At 33.6% G+C, this 24,691-nt stretch overlaps 1 protein-coding gene across 2 annotated transcripts in view; it reads left to right on the forward strand.

Moving 5' to 3' along the window:
• LOC149805404 (MAPK/MAK/MRK overlapping kinase-like) overlaps nucleotides 1-8,221 on the forward strand; it is a 105,648-nt gene extending 97,427 nt beyond the window's left edge. For both annotated transcript variants that reach the window (XM_089949959.1, XM_089949961.1), the window contains exons 12-13: nucleotides 2,576-2,773; nucleotides 6,350-8,221. In XM_089949959.1, the coding sequence (XP_089806085.1) occupies nucleotides 2,576-2,773; nucleotides 6,350-6,427 (276 nt within the window). In that variant the 3' untranslated portion in view covers nucleotides 6,428-8,221. The remainder of the gene's footprint in view (nucleotides 1-2,575; nucleotides 2,774-6,349) is intronic.
• Nucleotides 8,222-24,691: the final 16,470 nt, after the last annotated feature.

The raw sequence follows: 24,691 nt of genomic DNA on the forward strand, positions 1-24,691 counted from the left end.
GAGCACCCACAGCAGATTTCAGCTCTGGAGTTCTTGAAGCCACCTACTCAAGTCCTGCAAGCTACCAATGCTGACGCATTATTTGTGAGTTTTCTTGTTGAATACAACCTGCCTTTCGTAGTTGGAGATCAACAACAGTGACAGTGAAAGGGTATTTCCTATTGTTCAGGAAAATAAGAAAACTGTATTGCCTCCTTAGGTGCTGAAAATTTGCAACAATTTTATTCATCAAGATTATTATTATTATAATATAATGTGCAGTGCAGGCTTTTCTATTTAACAGCATCATCATCAGCAACATGCAATCCACTGGGGAACTTTCTCAGTGGACAGTTGTTCACAATGTGTGACATGGTCTGAAGAGCTCCACAACAACAGGAGGAGTTAGCGGCCTGGCCCCAATGGGCAAGGTTGACTGCACAATGACCCTATCCTGTCCAAAAGTGGTTCAATGTGGTTCACAGATGATGTGGAAGGTTGAATCTATTAGGGGCAGACCGATAGCTCAGCAATGAGGGAATGGTTTACAACATCTTTTGAAGAACGCTCAATGCTCCTAACCAAAATAGCTGTCATATCCTCTGGCAACAAACTTAACCAGATTGGGTGTCTCTAAGTCAAGCCGACTGCTGGATGTGAGGTGATGTCCATGTACAGTGGAAGTTTCTCAAGGCATAGACTTTAGCGAACACTTTTATGGTTGCTTCCTGGTAACACAGATGTGGAGGAGGAATATTGCTGAGTACTGGCAGCTATGGTAAAGGAGTACGACAGTGTTCCAGAGATTATGCATATTGTTTTGTTGAGCTGAACATCAGTTAACTTAGTATGGGATTATCAAGCCCAGACAGGAGTGCAATACTCGGTTGTCGAATAACAGAGGGCCAGTGCTTATGTCTTGACTGTCTGAGCTCTAGCACCCCAGGTTGAGCCAGCCAATTTGCAGAGTAGGTTGATTTGAATGCTAAGTTTTGCTGCAGTTTTCTTCAGGTGGTGTAGAATGTCAGTGATCTGTCCAGAGTCACACCAAAGTACGTTGGTGTTGGGTTGTGTTTTTTTTGCTGCCCATTGAGGAAGATGCAAAGCTCACTATTCGCATTTGCATTGTTTAGGTGGAAGATGTTGAAGACTGTCTTTGTTGTGCTTGGCTGTAGATGCCATTTCTTGAAGAAGTCCATCATATATCCTCCAGGTCCTTGTTCAGTACCCCCTTAAGCTCAGCAAATGAGCAGCTTTGTGTCTCGAGAGCAATGTCATCTGCATACATGAACTTGCGATCAAGTCCTTGCCCTGACTACATTTGTTGAAAATTGGTTTCAGAGGAACCTTAAAACTGGAGTTGTTTTTCTAGATCTAACAGCAGCATATGACACAGTCTGGCATGCAGGGCTGCTGTTGGCAATTTCCAGAGTATTGCTACGCAGGATTGTTGAGACTATTGAACTGTTCCTTCGCAACAGGTGCTTCAGAGTGCACGTTAGAGAGAACTGCAGTTTGTGGAAGCATCAGACTAATGGGCTTCTACAAGGGTCTTTTCTTTCACCAAGTTTGTTCAATGTCTATATTAATGACCTACCTGTAACCACAATCACCAAGATTAAACAGCAGGTAAGAAGCCTGAACTGTTTTGAAAACAAATTTACCATAGCCTAATTGAGGAAGTCTGCCACAGCATTATATTATGACAAATAGCTTGAAGATTGTGTATATCAGTAAATTTGCCTGCAAATAAATTTGAACATGTAATTAGTGTAAATAATATGTTCTAGTTTTGTTTTGGGATTTTTGTATAATGCAGTACTGACCATCAAAATTGTTGGAGCTAGTGTCATGGTAAACTTTTTCACTTATTGTGTTCAAAATTCACTAATATTTATCCTTCTTTTCACTAATTGCGAACCTGGAGGGTTGGCAGCTCTGCAAGGTATGGTCAGTTTGACTAAACCTCAATCTTTACTTGCCTGTTACTAGTACAAAAGTAAAAAGGTACAACCAGTTTCACTATAACTACCGTCTTTACCTGCCTGTCACTAGTACAAAGTGAAAAGATACAGCCAGTTAACATAAACCTCAATCTTTCCCTTCCATAACTTGTTTAAAAAGGGAAAAGGTAAGTCAGTTTACCTAAACTTCAATCTCTACCTGTCCAAAAGTAACAAATAAATTGCCTTTATGTTTTTACAGAAACTGAACCTTAATCTCTGCCTAATCATTACTTAAACAAAAGTAAAAAGGTTGAGATGGTTTACCTAAACCCTGAGCTTTACCTACTTGTCACTTGTAAAAATATTTAAATGGACACAGCCCATCATCTGTACAAACATAAAAACTGTACATCCAGTTTAATTTAATATCAGTCTCTGCCTGCCCATAACAGAAATACAAAGATCTACAGCCACTCTTTCTAAACATTGAACTCTGCATGTCCAAACCGTGTGCAAAACTAAAATGTTACAGACAGTTTACCTAAATCTTCATATTTTCTCCCTCACCTGTAGAAAACAAGGTACACAAGAGGGTTACCTACACTTCAATCTCTGCCTGTGTATTTCAACAGTAAGTTATTTCCTTCCAGCGACGACACAAAAGAATGGTGGAGAGTCAGCACCAGTATTCCAGTCAGGCAGGGTTTTTCCCTAAGGTGCCCGTTCACAATAGCTCAATCAACCCTTCGTATCACTCCAAATCCTTTCCGACATCATTCTCCAAGATCCACGATTCATCCGATATGTCTCTTCTTCCAGGTATCCCCAGTACCTATAAAACTCACAAGGTAATTGTTAGAGAATTGTAGTGAATATTCTAAATTGAATTTGAATGAGCCTTTACGTTTTTGGCATTATATAAGATTTGACAACATAGTATGGAAGTGAAGAAAAAAAAAACCCAAAAGCACTGTAGGAAACCATTCACCTTTAATAGATGACCACTAAATATTGCATTAATTTGAGTTAAGCATTGGTCTTGGAACAGTAGAAGTATGACGTAAGTTTGTTGCCATCATACTACTCAGATCCCACTATAGTTGTTTTTATGGTGTATCAGATTCATCCAAACTGCTGTTAATTTTGACCAATTTATTGCAGATTTCATGCTCTGCAAAATATTCCCATTTTTCTAGCATTTATTCTTCACAGCCTGATTTGTTGCTGCTGATAGTGAGCACATATAATTTTACCAGTTCTTAAAGATTCTGATTTTTCATGTGTTTATTTTTGACAAATATTAAATCTGCCTTAGTGATCACATCAGGTTAATAGTAAAGAATTTTGGTTAATTTTTAAATAGCCCTGGGATCACCAAATTAAAAAAAATATTCAGATTTTGATTCACCCAGTTTGTTTTTCTTGATATTGATAAATGCCTTAATTTCATACCCATTTAATCTTACATGGCTGATCTGGCATCTGACATTCAAGCTGTGATTTTGTATCACACATATATTTTCATATCTCACATCCAGCCTGGAACTACTTTTACAGCTTGAAGTATTCAATAACAGTCCACTTATAAAATATCAGGAATTATGATTTATTGCTGTACATTTTAAATTATTAAAAAAATGTTAACACATGTTGCCAGTTTTAAGAAATGCAGCCATATTCGGTGAAAATGGTCACTTTTGCCACTCGGCATAATGGGGAACACCATTTGTAGCAGTATATGGGCATCTCATGGTATTTACTGTTGAGAAATAAGAGTTAGTTGAGGTGGACAACAGTATCTTGGATAGAATGTTTGACAAGGACTTTTCAGATGAAGCAGGTGTCCAAAGTGACACCAAACATGAGAGACACGCACACAAAAACACAAAGTAGTTTGCCACTGAAATTTTGTATTGAAAGTTTTAAAAATCCAGACAGAGTAATAAAGATTAAGGCAGTAATGTCAAGATTTAAGGCATGGTTAGAAATGCCCCTACTTTTGAAGGAAACTTTACACCATACTTGATTAGACACTTAAATTTGGTTACTTACTGGATGGTTTGTACCATGAACCAGATATTCTTAATACCAATAACACAGCAATAAAAGATAATTAGAGGACAGTAACTATAGCTACAGCAGTTGAACTTAAAATGAGTTTGCTAATTACCATGAAGTGCTAATTCTGGGTGCACTGACCTTAAACTAAAGGGTTTAAGAAACCAAAGAGCACAAATTTCTAAACCGTGCACATGTGTTGGTCTCATTCACAGCTGCAGTAATGGTGGCACAGAGAAGAGACATTCCACAATGTAAATTATCTAAAATACTAAACTTACCCAGAATCCATTTCAGCTTTAGAGTTTTAAAAATATGGTCCACAGAAATTGTTTTAATAATATTATTTTAAAGGAGCAAGTTTAAGTGGACGATCTTTCAGTTTGTCTATTAATATTGCTGAGGAATTCATTTTTTTTATAGTAAATCTGAGGATAAAACTGACAAACATTGGCAACATAAAGGCACAGAGAGCATCAGCTGTTTGGACTGTGACATAAGTTTGGAAAAATTACATCTTATTACAGTGTTGTAGAGCAGGGGTGCACAACCTTTTCTGGTCAAAGGCCAGATTGCATTTTCTGAAATCACTCCAGGGCTGCAAACACTTATTTCTTTAGTATATTACTGTTCATTGGCTTGATTTCTGTGTTGTTTTAATTTGCCCACTGGCCAGATGTTGCGCACCCCTGTTGTAGAGACTTCTTCATCACTAGGGCAAACATACGGAAATGTATGTTTGTTTACATTTTAAATGTTTGCTACTGTTCACATAGAAATTAAAGAGAAGAACGATTTTGTTTAGAAATTTCTTGTTAAAAATTTCCAAATGGATTGAATATTAAAAATTTAGACCGCATGTTAGAATGATACAAGATCTCCATTTTCTTGAAAACATGTGCTTACCTTTAAGTTCAGTTCATCAGTTTCTTGTATCAAACAAAAACCTAACAAGACAGAGTTTGAAAGTTCTGTAAATTAATGCGCTTTCTGTATAAAATTGAATGGATTTAATTACAGTTAGTCTGTGAAATTTGTCCTGAAATTTACTTGGAAGTAGAGTGTGTGTATTTAGTAAAAAGGGTGTAAGAAAAGGGTCATTTACTGGTCCAAAACCTATGATCCATGTAAGAAGTTAGGAAAAACAATCAAGTAGTCTCTGACTACAGTCTGAATCTAGTCATATGTACCATACTGCATATTTAAAACATCAAAGCTAACAAGCCAATCATTATTCTGCAATACTGACAGACTGATGACACAACTGCACAGTATATATTAGTTACATACATGGAGATTTTTCAGAGGGTTGTACAATTTCATTAAAGCATTAATTATATACTATAAAACAATTGAAAAGAATGTGTGAATAAAAGGGTGATATATAATAATTATTACAAATCCACATAAGTGCTTTGCTTGTAGTCAGGGTAAAAGACTTGTTTGATATGGCATTGTAACATACATCTTAGCCTAGTGACCTTGACCTATTCAATTGCCATATCAAACTCATTCTTTCCACCCATCGACCGCTCTGGTGGCCTAGTGGTTAGAGTGTCTGCCTCGGATGCAGAAGGTTGTGGGTTCGATCACCAGCCTAGTCATACCAGAGACTTAAAAAAATGGTACTAACAGCTGCCTTGCTTGGCGTTCAGCATTAAGAGGTTAGTGTTAGTACTGGTCAGCCTGGTGTCAGAATAATGTGACTGGGTGGGACATCATGCTACATGTCTGCAGCATGATGCCCCAATGCTAGACATCACTATAAACTGCCACATTGCAGACATCATAGCGATATGACTGAAAAATTGTTAAAGCTACGTTAAAAATCAAATCACATCACACATCACTTTCCACCCATCAGAGCAAGACATGTATGTAGTTTTCTCTATTTATATAAAAGGATCCAGTATTACAGTTGTTTATCTCTTTAGTGCTTATAGTATAGATTTTCCAAGTATTTTTCCATTCTACCAATTGGACATTAATATAGAATATTTAATCATCAGTATCTGTTTGTAATTCTTGTAAAGGCCTAGCTTAATTGAGATAAAGTCATGCATAATTTTTTTTTATGTTTTGGGCTTTAAAAAATCAGCAGTTAGAGGTAGAAAGAGACCAGATTACAAAGAAATATTGCAGGACATTCAAAAAATGGAAAGATACCTATAGGTCCTATATCATTATTAGTTTGGTAATAATGGTTATAGAGATGAAATTTTTAAATTACAGGAGTTTGTTCATCTGTCCACTCTATCCACACCATAGCTTAAGTATTTTAGAGCTGGTTTAATCTTAAAATGTTTTTATTTCCAGCTAAATAAATGGTAGGCTCAGCAAAAATGATTTCTCTGGTTCTATTTCAGTCTACCAACAAAACCTCAAAGAATATATTTGGACAGTATCAGCTTCCTTCATTAGACAGAAGAGGAGCAGGTTTCTAAGGAACCAGTCTAGTTTATGAATGCATGATACCAATCTGCAATACAGACATTGACTAATTTTAAGATTTTTCCATACCATGAAGCTTTGGAGTGTTGCAAGTGTTCATGGAACCTGTCTGTAACCTGTAGTAAAATTTATATCAGTAATACTAATTGATTTTATATATGTATGTATATCTATCTGTACATTCAAATCGAAAAGTCAATTGAGGAAGAGTATATTAGTTGCTGTAATCAAGAAAGCATAATATTTATGCCAAAATTTATACAGTCATACTGAATTACAAATTAAAATTACTTTTACCCAGATTGTTAACAACATTTCATCAAGTATGTTATATTCATGTTACATGGATAGAACTGCAATCTGTCATATATCACTTGTATCAATGTTAAGTTTGATATTTTCATAACACATTATATGTTAGAATTTTCCTGTCAATTTACACATTTTACAAAAACACCTCTTCAGCAGAAACTTGAACCTAGAGAACTCCCAAACCAACTTATACTGTGGATACTGTGGGGTCAGGCATGGATCCCAGTTTTTTCTGTAAGAAATACTGAAAGATATTTGTTGAATGTGAAGACAATTGTGATCAAAATGTTAACTGAAATCTTGATATATCACTCGTTTTATAATTGAAAACAGTGGTTAGTGGCCAGAAATTTTATTAAAAATAATTGAATTCATGACATTTAATAAAAGTAATATTTTCTACAAATTTTAAAATTAAGACAATTCTAATTACACTGTAAATTACAGTATATGATGAAATATCAGTCAATTAAGATATCACTAATGTCAGCTGGTGGCAATACCTTAAGAAATAACTACCATTAAATAAGTCTTTTGTCAATTGAAATTTGTCTTTATCTTTTAATTCAGTTTTAGTGTAATCAGCATAAATGTGATGTACACTCTTGTATTCAAATTTAAAATGTTTCAATGGACCACTGCAGTGATTCCTGCAAGTGTTTTCATGAGAACTTAATCAAGTCCCAATTGACTTTTGATCTCAGACTTGCAGAAGTGTTGGGTGCATTGTTAGAGTCAATTAAAAGTTTACCTGTGTTGCATGTCACATAATTAGCTTTTGTATCCAATCAAGTAAAGGAGATAGAATCAGAAGAGTTGAAAGGCATGCCAGTCCTACCTGCATAAGAAGTCAAAGTCACAATAATGTCTTAAGCCAACTCATTTCAGTTGACTAATCGAACACTGAGAACACCCTAAGTACATGTAACATAATTAAAGTATCTAACATTAATCAGTGGTTTATCATACTCATTCACAAATGTGATTAACGATTGCAAAAGAACCAAGCAAAAGGCATTCTAGTTGCATAAAAAGCTTAGCTTTGTGGATAAGGTTCATTATGGACAAGTGAGTTCCAAAGTTTGTAGTCAACTTAAAATTGGCACTCAGATATTTGCTTAACGATGAGCAGAAATTTCACAGTAACTTCCAAAGAAATCACATCATCTGTATTTTACTAAGATAACATTTAATTTTTAAAAAATCAGTTTCAGTGTTTTTCTTTCTCTGAATAAATGTCAGCCTTTTTTTAAATGGTGAATTTTGTTATATTCTTGGTCGACATTAACACTAAAAGGTATCCACAATCATATGCAGAAAGTCGTGATGTAATAAACATTTTTTTTACTGATACACATGATATGTGTTGAAACCACTAGGATAATGTTGTAAACAATCTTTCAGAGACTGAATATATATATATATATATATATATATATATATATATATATATATATATATATATATATATATATATATATATATATATATATATATTGAAAATCAGGGTAATTAATATGGAAAAATAAAGAATTTCATTAGAAAAAAGCTATAATCAGTTATTTTAGAAACAAAGCTGTAATCAGTTATTTCTAATGCAGTTATTAGACAAGTGTTCTCCTACTTAACCTGTCCCCTTCCCCCATATTGCATTGTTGGTGTCCAGCCCTTTCTTAGTTTTTCAGAGGTCCATCAGTAACTTGTGCCCTTGCTTATGCTGCAGTCTCTGTGCATGAGTTATTGAATGAGAGATGTAGTCATAATGTTTGAATATGACCATGATAGATGTTATATCTGGATGCAATAATTTGTACAGACATTGCATCTGAAATGTCATTGAAGTAACTATAAACCATGGCTTAATTACAGCTGTATTGTTTGAATGATTAGTGAATTATATGAAAATTTTTCTACAGTAAGAAGAACATGTATCTTATTATTTCCAGTACAGTTGTGTGAAGCAAAATTCAGACTGTGCTTTTGAGGATTATGATGCACACACACACACATGTAAGTTGAATCCAACTGTAAAAACAAACATAGACCCTGATCTGCCATCTACTGGACCATCAGATTTGGGTGTGCAATTGCACTTTGACTCGACTTACAAGTTAGTATTGATGGTACATTAGGTAAAGCACTGCATAATGGTGAAATATGAATTAATGCCAGTGTAATATACTTTCTAATTCAAAATTTCTAATTGTAAGAAAAATATATAAAAATATTTTATTGAGTGAAAACTATTCATAATAAACTGGGATTCCTCAAATTTTTGGATTTAGAGAAATACCAATATGGGTCTAAATAGTTATGTAATCTATTCTATTTACTGCTTTGATTTCACCATAGTTCTGTAGAATCTTTCATGAAAATACTGGCTGCAGTTCAAGGTATTGTTTTTATGGGTAGTCTTTTATTGGAAATAATGCTGCTGGCTGGAGTTCTATTCGTTTATTAGGCTGTTCATCCCTATCAATGAAGTGCATGAGAATGCTATACTAAACCAGTACATGTGAATCCCACAAGTTTGGTAGAATAATGAACTGTTGACAAAGGGAAGCATTGTGGTTTATTATCAGTCTGAATAATAGACAAGATAGCATCCATCGGGGGCCCCGAGTGACCGAGTGGTCTAAAGTGCTGTCCGTTACGGATCACTGCCATCTCACCTCTGTCTGTGTGGGTTTGAGTCTCGGATTCAGCCAACGTGGGTATGTGAGAAAGCTTGCCAGTAGCTTCTCGTGGATCAGTGGTTCTTTCCGGGGTTTTCCTGGGTTCTTCCTCCACCATTAATACTGGCCGCCATGTATAGCCTATCGTGTGCTGAAAAATGGCGTTAAACCCTACAACAACAACAGCATCCATCAGGTGTCATGCATTTGGCCATTAACAATTGGTTGTTACCACTCTTAAGTCCATATATCTGATCTAATTTTAAGCAAACTTAGAGTATGGGTTTATATCATCAAAATCTTGGATGAGTTTGATAAAGATCTTGTATAATAATGGTAAAATACAATTGATAAAAACTAATTTACATAAAGCATCTCTGACACAATTAAAGCACAGCCATAAAATTGAGCAATCTCATACATTAACACCAAACCTCTAAGTCATACATAATGGCTAAAAATGATAGTACTGCATAATGACACATTGAAAAAACATTCAGTACATCTTTAATTGACATAGTTGTGAATAATATGTTGAGTCTGTGGTGACACACTTGAATAAAACTGACTTAATGCTGTTTGTTTATTGCCAATGTATTTTTGTATTACTTCCATTTTGAATTTCGCCACCATTATTGGCCATTGAATGGTACATGCATTGCCTCATTTGCAGAGTATCATGGGAGTCCAGGGTAGCGGACTAGCAAGATCCATGCATATTAATTAGGTGATCTTGCACCTAATTGACTAACCTTATTATGACATTGGAGGCCATATTTCTCATCCAACTTTGTTAAAACAAGGAATATATATGCTTATATCATTAAAAACTCCAGTAAGTATGAAAATGAATGACATTCACACATAACAATGGGATTATCCTGTATCTGAATGACTGAGCTTTACCTGATTTATATGCCATATTTTTTTATCTGATTTTGATCAAACTTCTAATGTATGCTTATATCATTAGGAACTTTGATGAATTTGATAACAAGTAAGATCACACACTACAGTGTTGATCTTGAGTCTGCCTGGTTGACCTTGTTACCCTATTGAAATCTATATTTTTGATCAGTTTTTATCAAACTTGAAATATAAGCTTATGTCATCAAAATCTTGGATGGGTTTGAAAATTAGCAAAATCTTCACATTTTAATCAGACATCCTGCTGATTATGTTACCACTCTAAAGGCCATATTTCTTATCCCATTTTAATCAAAATTGGAATATATACTTATTTCATCAATATTTTGGATGAGTTCAGTAATGAGCAAGATTCATGCATATTAATGAATTGATCTTGCATGTGATTTTTGGATGACCTTGTTACCACTCTGGAAACCATATTTGGGATCCAGTTTTAATATAAGTTGGTGTATAGGCTAGAACTTGGACTGTTTCAGTAATGAGATCCATGCATATTTATGAGGCAATTTTGCACATGATTTGCTGTACTTATTACCATTCTGGCTTCCATAATTCTGTTCTTCTATTGATCAAGATTTGAATATGGGCTTACATTGTAAGATCTTGGGAAGTTGCAAACATAAATGGGATCAGTGCATATTAATGAGGTGATCTTGTACCTGATTGGCTGAGCTTGTTACCACTCTTAAAGCTGTATTTTTGGTTGTTTGGTTTATTATCATCAAGGTTGTGGATGATGTTGATTAAAAGCAAGCGACTGTGCATACTAATTATGCCTTTATCTATAGAAGGAATTTTTATCAGAATATAATAATATAGGTAAAATCAACATGATAACTGCTTTAGGAGATCATTTACTTAGGATGTGTTCTTGCAGTACTCCATATACATGCTTAGTGAGATTGGCAGCTGTTAGGTTATATAAGCAGGTGAGTGATATTAGGACCACTTGGGTCACTTGTTTATAAGTTGGTTCCATTGTCTTAAAATGGTTTACTTTCATTATTAAGTCAGAAATAGTAATTATCTTTATTTTCAATGATCTCATCTGGATTTTTCCTACTCATTAATTTCCTAATCACACCGTTATTCTTTTTGCCCAAACTTATTGACAGCATGTTTTTATAGCACAAACAAAAATAATTATTTTTGTCATAAATAAAGGTAGTAGTTTCTTTATGAATGCATACCAACATACCTGTGACAGAACCAAAACATCAAATGAAATATCAGTATAAATCTTACACATTGAGAGAGATTGAAAACAAAACAAGTGCAATTGCCTTATGTATTCTGATCAAATTATTAAGAAAAGCAATTCTTGAACACGAGTCTTCTTCTTGTGGCAAATTTTACAATAAGAACTAACTAATATTTGTTAGAATATTGTCAGTTAAATGAAAAAGGAAGAGTTGTATAGTTGATAGTTCCTTGCAAAGATTTTTTTAAAAATATTCACAGGCATTTTTAGTTTACAAGTTCATTACTTGGTGACTACTGATGACATTCATTTCCATTAGTTTCACACTTAACAGTCACTCCTTAGTGATAGTTTCTGCATATGCTTGGTGGTATCATTACTTCCCCCATACACTATCATAAAACCCTCTTTGCATGAAACACACAATGCAAAATCAATACCTTTGCTATTTGCCTGCACCTACTTAAATAGTTCCAAGCATTTGTTGAACTTGTAATATTTCTTAGCTGCTGTTATTAGCATTTAGTGCTTGTTTCAACATATCGATCCAAAAAAGATTAGAGTTGCCCTTAAATATTCCTCTTAAATCATATTGATAAACACATTTACTATTAAACAAGACAAAAAATCAGAATACTCAAGTATTGCTGCGGAAATCTTGATTTGGTCAGTCTCTCCTTTTTCTCTCATCTCTGCCAAAGGTCAGATGATTTTTAATTTGAGACTCAAAAGCCATGTTGGACCATCTTTGGTCCATTTATTACTTAAACACCTTTAACAAAATCCAGCCTTTGGCACATCAAATTACAGCAATAAGATAGTAAATTTACAGTTTGTTGTTTACACATGTCAGTCATAGTGTAACAATTATTAATCACATTGCTCATCATGCATAATTGCACCAATCATTGCACTGGTGGAACCGTTCTAGTCCACAGTAGACTGGTTCTGACTGGTTTACATAATGTGTGGATAGAACACAAAAATACCATGTTAAACAAATTAATTTTTTAATCATTAATTTTTAGAAGCAGTAAATTTCATCTATAAAATAGTATTTATGGTAGATTACCCAAAAACAATTGTTTTGTCCAACCACCAATAGAATCACATGTATGAGCTAAGCAGGATGAAATGAAGATACATTGGACAAAGTAAACATTCTACATACCTTCGTGGTAACAACAATTTCAAATAAACTAATCTTATCATCAGTATGAAAAAAATATTGAAGAATAAAAAAAATTGGCAAAAATACATTCCAGTCCTCAAATGAGCAAAAAAAAGTGTCATGTGTAAAGAAAATGGAAGCATCTGTGTTGTATGTTTTATGTAAGTTTGTATACTTTGATATTCATTTATGAAAGATGAAAAACTGTCAAAGCAAATATATCATTGCCAGATAAATATGCATGAGACTGAAGTTATTGATGTTAATTAGCAATAAATATTTGAATGTGTCACATTCATCACTGCATTATTTGATCCCATTCCCTTCATTTAAAATACATTCCGTCCAGTAGTAAAATAGCATTACTACCAAACTATTTTGTCAGTATGTACTAGAGCATATTCCTTGTTAATGATTATATTAGTTTCCCAAATTAAATATATCCGTCCATCAAGTAAATCTTTTCTGTTGTCTAAAGTTTCCTGTTTTGCATGTAAGTTGATTTTAGAAGCACTTGAGAAATTTGTTTAAGACAAGGTGTAAGCAATTTAGTGTCATGTGGACATCATAAGAGTTACTATCTCTCAATAGCTGTCATACATTTCAGAATTTAGTGAAATAATAATGATATAAGCTTAATTAATAATGATATAATGTTAGTTATTACTAAAATGTTAATGAAGAGTCAAGATGCTAAGATTATTACTTTTTTTACATTTTTGTGAAACTGCAGAAGCTTACATTTATACATAATAAATGATCTGTAGAAGGCATTGAGAATATCATGTCTGTCATGGGTATAGTTTCATTATATAAGAACTTTGTGGCCTCAGATCTCCTTGTTAAAATATGTTACATGGTCTTAAATACACACATAATTTATGTGTTTAATCATTATATTTCTTTTGTGGGATGAAAGTTTCTAGATAATTTTAGAGTCAATATTTAAGATGGATGAAATGTCTCTAAGTAAAACGTTTGTATATTATTTTGAGTAAGCTGTATATTTCCCTAAACCACTTATGTGAGTAGATTTGTACAAAATTAAATCAATCTGAGTATATAATGGGTAATGTCTGTATTAATGCCATATGCACTTACTTAGAAGTCAGGTCCACCTGCAAACTGGATAGACTGAGAATGCCATAGCATAATGCACCAGAAGATGTGAGTCTGTGGAATTTGTTAGGAGTAATATAGACCCTGATGTGCTAGCATATTATGTGTCAGAAGATCAGGGTATTTATTGTTTGCAATTGGACCATACTTACAAGTATCAACGATATTCTTAAATTTCCCATTATGAAATGTATTAAGTTCCTCATATACCTTTACAGTAAATATATGTACATATTAGTGGATTTTATTATGAAGCTTTATTTAAGGTGCATATGTTTACTTCTTGTTTTTCCTCCTCCACTCATATGTAGAGATATTTATGTAATAATAAATCCTTGAAAATTTGGAAGAGTGATATTGAAGATAATGTATCCATTTTAGTACATCACATGATAAGTTCATGAATTCTTTTGGTTAATAACAGGAAATTGACAGACGACAGGATTTATTTTAGAACAGTATGCATTTTCTCATGAGTTTGGAAAGTTAAACCTGGCAACAGTCATTACACATGTTCCAGTGGGCACTATTGCCTTGCACTGATGTTATATGACATCACAATACATGTGATGTACTAAATATGTTATTGCCTTCTCGCATGGGAACTGTCCTCATAAAGTGTTGTCTGGTTGAGTATAGTACACTTACCTTCACTAGAATCACAATACTCCACCAGACAACACTGAAGGAGGACATTTCCCAAGGGAAAAGGCAATAATAATAATCATAATAATGACCCTGAAATTACATTAAGGGTTGTTGACAAGCAATAAAGCTAAGATGCAACCCATAGGCATAAATCTAAATATTTTTTATTCAAAGCTAATTTAAAATGACCTAGCAGAGATGCATGTCAGTTTTGTCTCACCTATATGAGCATGATGAGATATAGTAGTCACTTTTCTGGCCACGGCAGTATTGTCATCAGCAAGTTCAACTAGTTTTTGAAGTCATAAATGAAACTCTTTGATAATATCACTATAGATCTAAAGGTTATGCAGTAATATACTTGGAAATTATGTCTCACCTCTCTCACTGGTTGTAACAGAAAGCATGTTTCATCACTGTAAACAGTGTTAAAGTTTTGTGTTAAGATATTTGAAAGTCATATTTACAACATCAGTTGGTTTATTCAACCGAAAATGTTGGATAATATTACAGAACTGTTGATCTAAAATGTATATGCTTATAGCAAGAACCATCTTGTCTGTCTTGCCTACTTAAGCATTTTGTGTGGAAGTTTTGGAAAGTCAGAACAGGGATTGTACTGACAAGCATATAGTTACAGGTGAGACAGGTGAATAACTTGTTGATTGGTGGAGAACAAAATCTAGTGCTGAAACTCATGCACACAAGTTTTATAAACCGTCTATGTTTTCTAACTTGTATCTCAGAAAAACCCATTTCAAGATCATGAATACTTCATCCTTATTTTCTGTACTTTTCTTTTAAAGTAAATTGCTCTTTGCTTTGTGTACATCTTGAAATGATCAGGTGCTTTTTTCTTCTTACAGTGGATGTATATTTACATGCATGTATAGGCACAGAATTTTTTGTATTTATAAATTTGCATTTATAATTTTTGTATGAATGTTTTAATGTAATGCTGTTCATTTACTAGTGTTTAGTTTTTGGGAAAAATAAGAAAGAAGTTTCTCATCTCTTTTGGCATGTTTGATTTTTATTAAAAGAAAATAAATTTTAGCTATTTGTAGAGAGCAATCAGTTCTCGTCCTTTTTTCTATAAATTTAATATTGCAGTTGACTGAATTTATTTTTAAAGTATTCATTTTCTACAAATGCCATGCATGGATTGGTTATGAACACTTACTTTGTGGTCAGTTTATATTTTTAGACCTTTTCTTTTAATCCATACTCTATAGTCAAGCTTGTGCTGACCTGCTATTAAACCCATTTCATACCTACCTACCTACCTTCCTACATGCCTTTACCGGATAAACTGTACATATTGCACATCCACACCAAACTACAACAGAAATATACATCGAACTGCCATTGCATAATACTACTACAGTTGTATGCAAGAAATTGAAAGTTAAACAGTATATACATGCAGATGTGCAGTGATGAAAACTATATGTGTTGTCTAAATGTGTTAATTGATGCAGCTTCTCATTGGAAATTATAACAAGTGACATCTCTGCTGGCAGATCAAGTTGTATATTTTTTTTAATTTTTGCATCTATTTTGCACAATCAAATATCATAACTTCAATTAAAATCCTTTTGGGATGGATTTAATTTTAAAAAGCCAGTACAATTTGTTCTCTAAATTACCTTCAGTATTGTTGTGTACTTTGTTAGATTTTTAAATGTAATTGTCGGCATAATCACAAAATAAATATTTTAGAAGTAGGGAAAATTACCTATTGGCATGTTGTGACTAATTTTTTATATTTTTAGTCACGAAAAAATGAGATGGTTTTTTGTGACAAGTTTGTATTTCCTTGTAGTAGAAAATGGTCATACTGCAAACATGCAACCTTCAGCACCTATAGAGTTACATGTTCACTTTGTGTTAATTTTTTTGAAAGGATATTGAGTAAAATATATTTACTCATATGTATTACAAATAATTTAAATTTTTGTGATCAGATATGATTCTGTTTGAAAAGGATTGATGATATTTCCATTTGTTCTGCTTCAGCAAGTCAGATATAAAAAAAATTCCAGTTTAATGTTTTATACTTGCTATTGATTCATATTATACTTGCTATTGATCCAGATCCAGAATTTGCCCAAACAGTCCAAACTTTAACACCCAGGTCCAGGTTTCTTTGTTGGCAATATTCCAGAAAATGGTTTATTATCTGGTTTTTGCCAAGCCAACAGAAGCTTTATGGGGTGGTCATTTTTGGCATTCATGTGCATGCATATCCAATTCTATCATTAGTCCATTCACTCCCTAGATTAATGTCAATGTTGATGTTTTTTACTCACTAGATAAATAAAAGACATGATTTAAATAAAAAGGTTTCATTTTTACTTTTCACAGATTTTGAAAGTACCTCTTTAATTTTCATCATCATTAACAATTAAAGATCGTTATTTCAGCTAGTTTGCATATCATCCACAATGTTCTACATAGCAAGTAAGAATATTAGGTACCTTGTATATTAGTTGTTACGAGGAGTCTGATTGGTCACACTTCATTGACTCAACCAGTCGATTGAAGGTGCACAAGTTTTATTATGATATTCTGTAGAGCTTTTTATGGTTCTACTCCAATTGTATCATCAGCAGCAGGGCTGTTAACTGTTACAATTTCAACACTGTTTTATTGAACATTTCACAAAAATAACAGGCTACAGATCAGATATCAATTTTACAGGCAGTCTTTTTCTTCAAAGGTGTAACATGCTATAGTTCTGTTCATTTATTACCGGTAGGCTGTTCATTTCAATCATTTCAGTTCTTGAAAATGCTATACTGAACTCAGTTCAAGCATCAGTATGATTACATAGATGAGGCCATTGCATGTGAAACCATGAAGTTTGTTTCTTGTTGTGATGAACTGTTGACAAGGAACATAAAGCAATCAGATTTATGATCAGCCTGAATAACAGTTGAGATGGTCTTAATAAAAACGAAGGTATACCTTAAGAATGTCAACTCATGATCTTAGACTATCAACAGTGTAGGAATCACAAAGGCAAAAATTAAATTTTGGACTTCAGGGGAGGTACTGATGGACAGAGCCAACAGTGTGACCTATCAAGGTAAACAGGCTTTCAGCAGACATGTCTTCAAAAAGTAAAAGTAAAATTTACATTGCCCAGGAATTATAAATATTAAATAATGAGACCAAATTTTTTATTTTTTCAACTGCAGGGGTAGGGTAAGGACTTTGTCTTCCTGACCCCCACTCTGAAGGAACTTTGTCCCCTTTACCCCCCTGGCCACTACTGAACACCCATGCCAGGATTTCTTTTTTCAAAAGTACATGTATTTGCAGGATGTGAGTGCTAGCTGGAAATTTCAGTGTTTGACTATTTTAATTTTTAGTTCAATGAAACATGGTTTGGAACTATGTAACACTGGAAGTGGTATAGAATGTTAGGTTTTTTCCACAGTTTTACCAGCATTTGGATGTGCAGTTGTGAAAACTACATTTGTTGAAGGTATTATCTAAATGCATCAATTCAACCTTTATTGGTCACAGACCAGTAGATCTTATGAGATTGTTTTGCCTGACATCCGTTGTCTGCTCTCCATCTGCTTGTACAAATATATTATCATCACTCATAAAATACTCAAAGGATTGCCATGAAACTTTACACACGCTTTCATCCCATGATCTAGTTGGTCCTAAATGAAAATGGTGTTGCTGGTATCTGTTTTGAAAATGTTGTTATGACTGTTGCTTCTGAATGGATGATCTTTATCAACATGGAGACTTCACTAAAATACTTCTTATGATGTCAAAATTGATCCTAAGGAAAATGGTGCCAGTCTGACAGCCATTATGATCAACATGTCAGCCATCGTGAAAATCTTAATATTGCTACTCCTTCTGAATGGAGAGTCATACTGACATAGGGTTTTAATCAGAAGACTTCTTATGTCTGTTTGGCCCTTAATGAAAATGGTGTCACTCACACATCAAATAATGGTAGCTACTGCTGCCATCTTGAGAATTTTGTTATTGCTTATTCTGAATAGATGGTTTTATCAAAATGGGGTTTCTGCTAAAAGATTTCTTGTGGTGATTAGTTGGTCCTAAATGATAATGGTGTCACTCAGACATCCACTATGGCCACCACTGTGGCCAACTTGAAAAACTTGTTATCGCTACTCCTGCATGAATGACCATGTCATAATAGACAGAAAGACTTCTTATGATGTCTAGTTGTTCATTAATGAAGATTGTGCCAATCTGACCTCCAGCACAACTGCCATAATGGCAATCTATAAAATCTTACTACTTCTCCTAGAGGGCTGGTCATATCAACATTTTGCTTTCATCATAAGACTTCTTATCATGTATAGCTAGTCCTAAAAGACAATGGTGCACATCTGATATCCAATATAGTTACCATGGCAGACATCTTGAAAATCTTGTTATTGTTAGTCCTTCAAAATGGAAAGTCATAACAAAGAATTCTTGTAATGACCTGCTAGTCCTAAATTAAAGTGATGCTGATATGACATCCAATATGGCAACTGTAGTGACCATCTTGAAAATCTTTTTGCTTCTTCTAAATAGAAAGTCATTTTGACATGGAGTTTTCATCAAAACAGTTCTTATGGAATCTGGTTAGTCCTAAATGAAAATGATGCAAATTGACCATCAATATGGTCATCTTTAAAAATATCTCTTCTTCTCCCAAATGGATGGTTATGTGAGCATAGGGATTTCACCAATATACTTCTTGTGATACCTACATGTAAGTTGGTCCTAAATGAATGTCTTGCAAATCTTTTCACTACTTCTCCCGAATGGATGGTCATATTGATTTGGGATATCACCTGGAGACTCCTAATAATATTTACATGGTTGTAAATAAAATTGATGCCAATCTGACATCTGTTATATCCACCAAAGCATCTAATTTGAAAATCTTGTTATCAATGAAGAATATCAGAGATGGTTTCAACAGTAAGCATTTAAAAGGAAGAAATGGTCTCATCTTGAATTCTTGGACATTCTTTTCACCCATCAGAGAGACATTCCTTTCGAGGTATTCTTATGATTGTTAAATACAGTTTAATTTCAACAGCTTCCAAGTACTGCAAGTCCAAATTATTTTTAAAAAATTGTTTTGAGGATTTTTGGGGGCTCTTTTGGGACACATGTTTTACAAACACAAACCTAGTTGATTCTTTAATTGAGTTTTAGAGGTCACAGGCTATAGAAAACATTTTGACCAGGCTCTGCAGATCTTTAAAGTAATGTCAAATAGTTGAATGATTTATGTTTGACTTGTAAAATATGTACTATTTTGATTTTATAGAAATGCCTTGAAAGCCTGTCTTCATTATCAACATGATTTTGATGATCTTACTGTACAGAGTAGTTGAACTATTTCTAGTCCAAACATGCACAATAGAAGTAGATTTTGTGATTCAGTGCACATAAAAAGAACTGAACAGTGAAGCAGATAAAATTGCTCCCTGTTTGCTTAGTTTGTTATGTTTGTGATGTTCTCTTCTTATGGATATGTTACATTTTCTAATTATAATAAAAAATATTTATTTAGGGCTGTTAAACATAAATGGTACCTAGGAAAGACAATTTTTAAAAAAATGTATCCCATATTAAAATAAGAAAATTCTAAATTGCATCTTTGGGTGAGTACCCCACATTGAAAGTGCCTTCACTGGGTCACATGTATGTTTTACTGGAACAGCCCATAGTTGATATATATTGGCAGAGAAATCTTACTCACCATAGAAATTGATGTATAATTTCAAATTGCATTAAATAGTTGCTATAAGTTACAAAACAGTTTTCCTGGGTTACATTCAATATTTGATAGGAACCTGTTTGATGGGAACATCTCTTCTGACAATAATAATTCACTCATTCCAGCAAGACATTGATTAGATAATGATATTCTTTATTCATACATGATAATTGATTTAGTGTAATGACACATCACTATTTGAGGAGTTTTATTGTCCTAAGAAAATTAGAGTAATATGTATTGCCCAGACACACCAAGGCAAATGACCAAGTGTACTGGTAGTTAGAATTGGAACCTGCAACCCTTCTAGTCTCGAAGCCAGCACTCTAACTACTGAGTTTACAGTGGCCCCTATCCATACATGATTAGGCCGTTTCTAGCCAGTTTCATGCATGTATTGTACAACAGACATTCATAATTGGATTTTACCAGTTGGTAAAATATTCAGCAGAGTGTAAAAAGGCAATTTTTATTATGTAACCAAAGTATCCACATTGATTTCAGCAGCTAAAGCTAGTTAAAAGTGTTGATAAACAAAAAATAAATTTAGAGCAATATTGGGTATGCCTGAATTTAGTTCCTAATTGACCTTCATAACTAGTCTGTTCCCAGTCACTTCACACAATTGGGCTAAGGTTTCTTTGAACTGACAGCCAAATATACGTGCATTACTCATTCATTATGATTAGAAGTATTGTGTATAGTGTTTCCATAGCTTGTAAGAGGTCTAATTCAAATCTGAACTTGGATGTCACAGGAGAGCCTTAAAAAAGAAGCAGATTTTGATTTTTTTTTGTTTAATGTGCATTTTGTGTGCCAAAATGTTGTTCATGCCATTCAACTGTGATCAAGTGATGTAGTTATTTTGCTATTGTGATTAATGTTCCCAGTGATTATTGATTTGTTTAACTTTCTTTTTCTTTGCTAATTTATTTCTTTTGGTGGTCTTTCAGTTAATTTGTATAGACATTCCATCCCTTTTGTATTATATATGAGTAAGCAATGTATAGGTTATAGTCTCACTGACAAACTATGAATTCTTCATTTTTTTCCAAAAATGATATTCAAAATAAACAAATTGTGAGTAAATTGAAGTTTTCCTCACATTTATTCTTTTTCAGCATTTAAACATAAAGACTGTATGAAATCAAGGTAACTGTGACCCAATTCTTATTTCTGTATTCATGTTGCATGTCTGTTGCATTAACTTTTTACTGTTGTTTTGACTTTTATTATTATTCTTGTCAGTATGATGGGACATACGGTAGCAATGATCCCACCGACTCCTGGTGGGATTATTCAAACTGCATCATATTCAATGGCCTTTGTTTTCAAAAAGGCTATATTAGTTATGTCATCTCCAAAAGTTTCATAGTGAAAATAACTTAAAATTCATAATCTGATGACTTTCCAATCTAGTGTCAATAAATTGTACAGTGGCTGCAAAAGCTGCTAGTACCATATTTGACTTGTAAATGTGCTGACTACTGTTGGTTAGCACAAGTCCTATCAAAAGGAGCATGAAAAAAATTCCAGTGAATTATACATCCTGTATGCTTCCATGCACGATACATTTGTTTTCATTTTAAAATGAACTTGACCTTGCAGGAGGGTCATAGAGAGGGTGGGAGTGCATTGATATGAAAGGGTAGAGCATTCTGATTCCACAGTCCAAGTATGACAGCCATTGTGGTACCATGAGCAAGTCCAGAAAAAGGTTTCCCACCTAATACTGCCATTATCCCTTGAAATGTGGTAACCCTATAGCTTGATCATTAATGAGGGACTTAAGTACAAAAAATGTTACCCTTACAGCCCAACCTAGGTGCAATATTGAATAGCACTCTCTCTAGGTCTGAGTTTTCTGACAATACATAGAAGCCTTTACCAAAAACCTTAACCACTATTGATTGTTGCAATACCACCATCCCAACCACTGCTAAAGTTAACTGTATCATTCTTTTTCCTATGCTAAAACAGTCAAGACTAAAACTATATTTTTTCACAAGTAAATTTATTCAAGTATTTCGCTTGTACAAGTATGCAAATCCAATTTGAAAAAAATGTGCATTATAACTATTTAATCAATGTGCATGTTAACCATGTAATTATTACATAATCTTGCCCTGTCCGTTCATAAAAAAAGGATACTTCTGGTCCATTTCGGTGTACATGGTTCATACATATTTTCCTAATGGAAAATATGCAGTAGATCCTTTAGATAGTTATTAACACCCAGGGGCTTTAGACCAAAATTTTAAATGCCCTCATGGAAATGGCGAAGATAATATAGTATATATAAATTACTATTCTTTTCCAAAAGAATTCAATGTATTTTTGTTGACAACTAACCTACCTTATTACATGTATTGTAAATAATGCTGTCAGGGTTACATAATGTACTTTCTGTTCTGAAGTCAAGGTTACAGAATGTGATTTCTAACCTGCTGTTGGAATTATACTTACAGATTACTCAGTTAATAAACAGAATCAGCTACAGGTGCAGAAAATAAAGTATTCTTTAAAAGAATTATATTAATTCCTGAAGTAACTGATATGCAAGGCCTGAACATGTATATGAACGACACCACTCTGAATGCTGGTTTATTTTTGTCACCTCCAAAATAAAGTTTACATCATTCATCCTTGGACATCAAGGCGTCTTATTGTTACTGTTAGTAAAATATCCATTTATAGCCTTTTTTTCACCATTATTCTGGAATTATTTTACATTTAGGATAGAAACATTTCTGTACATTAACATACTCATATGTAATTCTTAGCAAGTTGCACAAAAATTTACATTTCACATGCTTATTATGAAAAATATCATGGAAAGTGTAGTTGCCCAAAATGACAGAATCATGGAAAACTTTATGTCCAGAAGCATACATATACTTGATAACACATTAACCCCTGTCGAAGAGTTAACATGGCAGGAGGTAGTAGTGTACTGCCAAGCTCTGTAGCATCAAGGTCATGTATGATACACTAAAGTGGGTGGTATTATAGAAAGGTAGAGATATGTAGCTCTACAATAATACTAAATAATCTGGAAGTTCTAGTTGCACTACAAAATACAGATGGAAAAACCTAATTTTTTTCCACCCAAAATTTGCTGTGGTTGGAATCCGATCTTGTGTCTGGATTCTAGTCTTTTTGGCCTCAGATCTAAGGCAAACCAGTATGAACTGCAAACAGGCAGATGAACCTTTGCAAAAAGTAGGATAATATGGGCATTTGGAATAAAGAGCAGTCTCGGTATGAAAATTATGGGTCCGTTAAGCAAAAAAAAAAAGGAATAAAAAAAGAACTCCAACTGTTACCCTTCTGCTAATGCAAGAGCCAAATAGCCAATGAAAAACAATGTTTCTAACACAACTAGGGATTAGGTTATTGAAAAATCACCTGGAAGTTCATGTATTAGGATGTATTCAGAAATAGCTTTTCAAAATGTATGACATACTCGAATTTCAGGCGAAAATGACAAAAACCTCCAGAGGTTAATATGTTAAGGACTTCAGATATGCTCTAAATAAAAACAAATGCATGCTATTATAATTATGCACTACAAGAAAGGAAAATCATTGACAGGATTAAAACCTATTTATATTTAAATTATTTTGTTGAATAGGTATTTTATACCAACTAAAATACCCAGCAATAAAAATCTTCACTTATTTTTCTCAGAGGTATTGGGGTTGTAAGAAATTTTTCTTTGGGTGGTTACAGATAATTTTAGTTGCATGTTAGATCACTGATGTGTATGGAATGCTATGACCATCTTAAACTTCGTACACCCCTCTCCTTTGACTCTGGGTATATAGGGTTAAACAGCCACAACATTGTCCACTCTAGTAAACATTTACTGAATTACCTCATAAACTTTACTTAAACCTGTTTGTTGAAAGAATAACATATACAAACCTCTCAGCTTGTATTGCTGGTTATGATGACTGTTTACAGCCAGTGCGCTAGATGTAGTAGTAGTAGTTACCTCCATCCCCCACCCCTACTTAATGACTGAAGAATCAGCATTGTTTAATGAAAATCTAGTCCTTTGGTGGTGATGATGGGGGATAGTTTCCACGGATTAAAAAACCCCACAAAACAACTCGTTTGTATATATAATAAACTTATTTTTTATATCTGTATTGTACATATGATATCAACATTGTAACTTTTAAAGCTGAGGTTGCCTGTAATTTTCTTATTTTGTTTAAGCAGGTGCATCCTCATGAAACTTACTTAAACGAAATAAAAATGACATTGTTGGCATTCTTACAATAGAATTATTTAAAGAAAAATATGGGATTTTTTTTATTGCTAATTGACCAATATTCCAAAATGTTTGTTTATGAGGTCATAATCAGACAATCCAATAAAAATGCCAAGTATTTTGAAAGTCAATATAAAGCCTAT

This window comes from Sinohyriopsis cumingii, chromosome 2 (assembly GCF_028554795.1).
Source record: "Sinohyriopsis cumingii isolate HCF-2022 chromosome 2, ASM2855479v2, whole genome shotgun sequence".
Lineage (NCBI taxonomy): Eukaryota > Metazoa > Mollusca > Bivalvia > Unionida > Unionidae > Sinohyriopsis > Sinohyriopsis cumingii.